The sequence below is a fragment of the Nanorana parkeri genome, unplaced genomic scaffold, assembly GCF_000935625.1.
Source record: "Nanorana parkeri isolate BGI_ZX_2015 unplaced genomic scaffold, ASM93562v1 scaffold1586, whole genome shotgun sequence".
In the NCBI taxonomy this organism is placed as follows: domain Eukaryota; kingdom Metazoa; phylum Chordata; class Amphibia; order Anura; family Dicroglossidae; genus Nanorana; species Nanorana parkeri.
The window spans coordinates 88,478-89,493 of NW_017307854.1; the positions used below are offsets into that span (position 1 = coordinate 88,478).

A 1,016-nucleotide genomic window follows, 5' to 3' on the forward strand; every position below is an offset into this window, starting at 1 on the left:
CCCCATGCTACCCCGGTCAATCTGAGAACGCCCCGCACCACCTTGTTAATACGATCAATACGTAGAGCTCACTTTGACTACCAACACTCGGGAACAACAGGAGCACAGATTGTATCGCCTAGGTGCAACCATCCAACCAGCCGGGGAACTACAATCCTCAGCATTCCTCGCAGGAAGTCAGAGGCAGGGCATGCTGGGAGCTTTTATCTTTTTAAGCCTCCCAGTGATTCCTACGTGCCGCTGGCTAGCATTGCCCCGTTGTCAAGTGCACTTTAATCTGTCTGCATGACCTTCAGATGCAGCAAAAGAGCTTCACAACAAGCCGCCACTCACCTCTGTAGCTGCTTTTATTGTGGAGTTCTTCATTCTCAATGATCCTCAAAGAACAACAAAGACTCTGAAGATTGGATCCCAGAAGCACCCGCTGTGCGTTTACAGATCTGCCAACATCCTCTCCCATAGATATACACAGTGCCCGCGTTCTGAACCTTGACATTCAATTTCTCCACAATGCTCATTCAATAGCCCATTCACACCTAACGCACCGCAAACAATGCGCATTTTACTGGCAATGCATGTACCGCGGTGCAGCGCGTCACATGACCGTTCATTTTCAATAGAGCCTCAGCACGCTAACACAACGCACGGCAGCACACAGATGTGAATGATGCGTGCATTGTGATGCAGTGTCTTTGGTGCATTACAAATAAACGGGCTTCTGCATGTAAAATGAACATTAACTCACATCCAACCTACGTGCGTCACCGCAACGCACAGGTGCAAATGTGCTCTTACTGCTTGCCTAGAATATGTAAATACTATATATTATTATTGTCTTTATTATTATAATAATTGTATTAATATAATAATAATAATAATGTTTTAATGACATTTAGGATTATTGTTATTAGTATTAATATTATTTTATTATTATTTTACTGATGATGATAATGATCATTATTATTATTATTCAGGATTTATATAGCGCCAATAGTTTGCATAGCGCTTTATTACTA

The 1,016-nt window shown here is 42.3% G+C and overlaps 1 protein-coding gene across 1 annotated transcript in view; it reads right to left on the reverse strand.

Moving 5' to 3' along the window:
• NFKBID (NFKB inhibitor delta) overlaps positions 1 to 1,016 on the reverse strand; it is a 17,789-nt gene that overhangs the window by 15,971 nt on the left and 802 nt on the right. Inside the window, exon 2 of the mRNA XM_018570730.1 lies at positions 334 to 377. Coding sequence (XP_018426232.1) covers positions 334 to 377 — 44 coding nt within the window. The remainder of the gene's footprint in view (positions 1 to 333; positions 378 to 1,016) is intronic.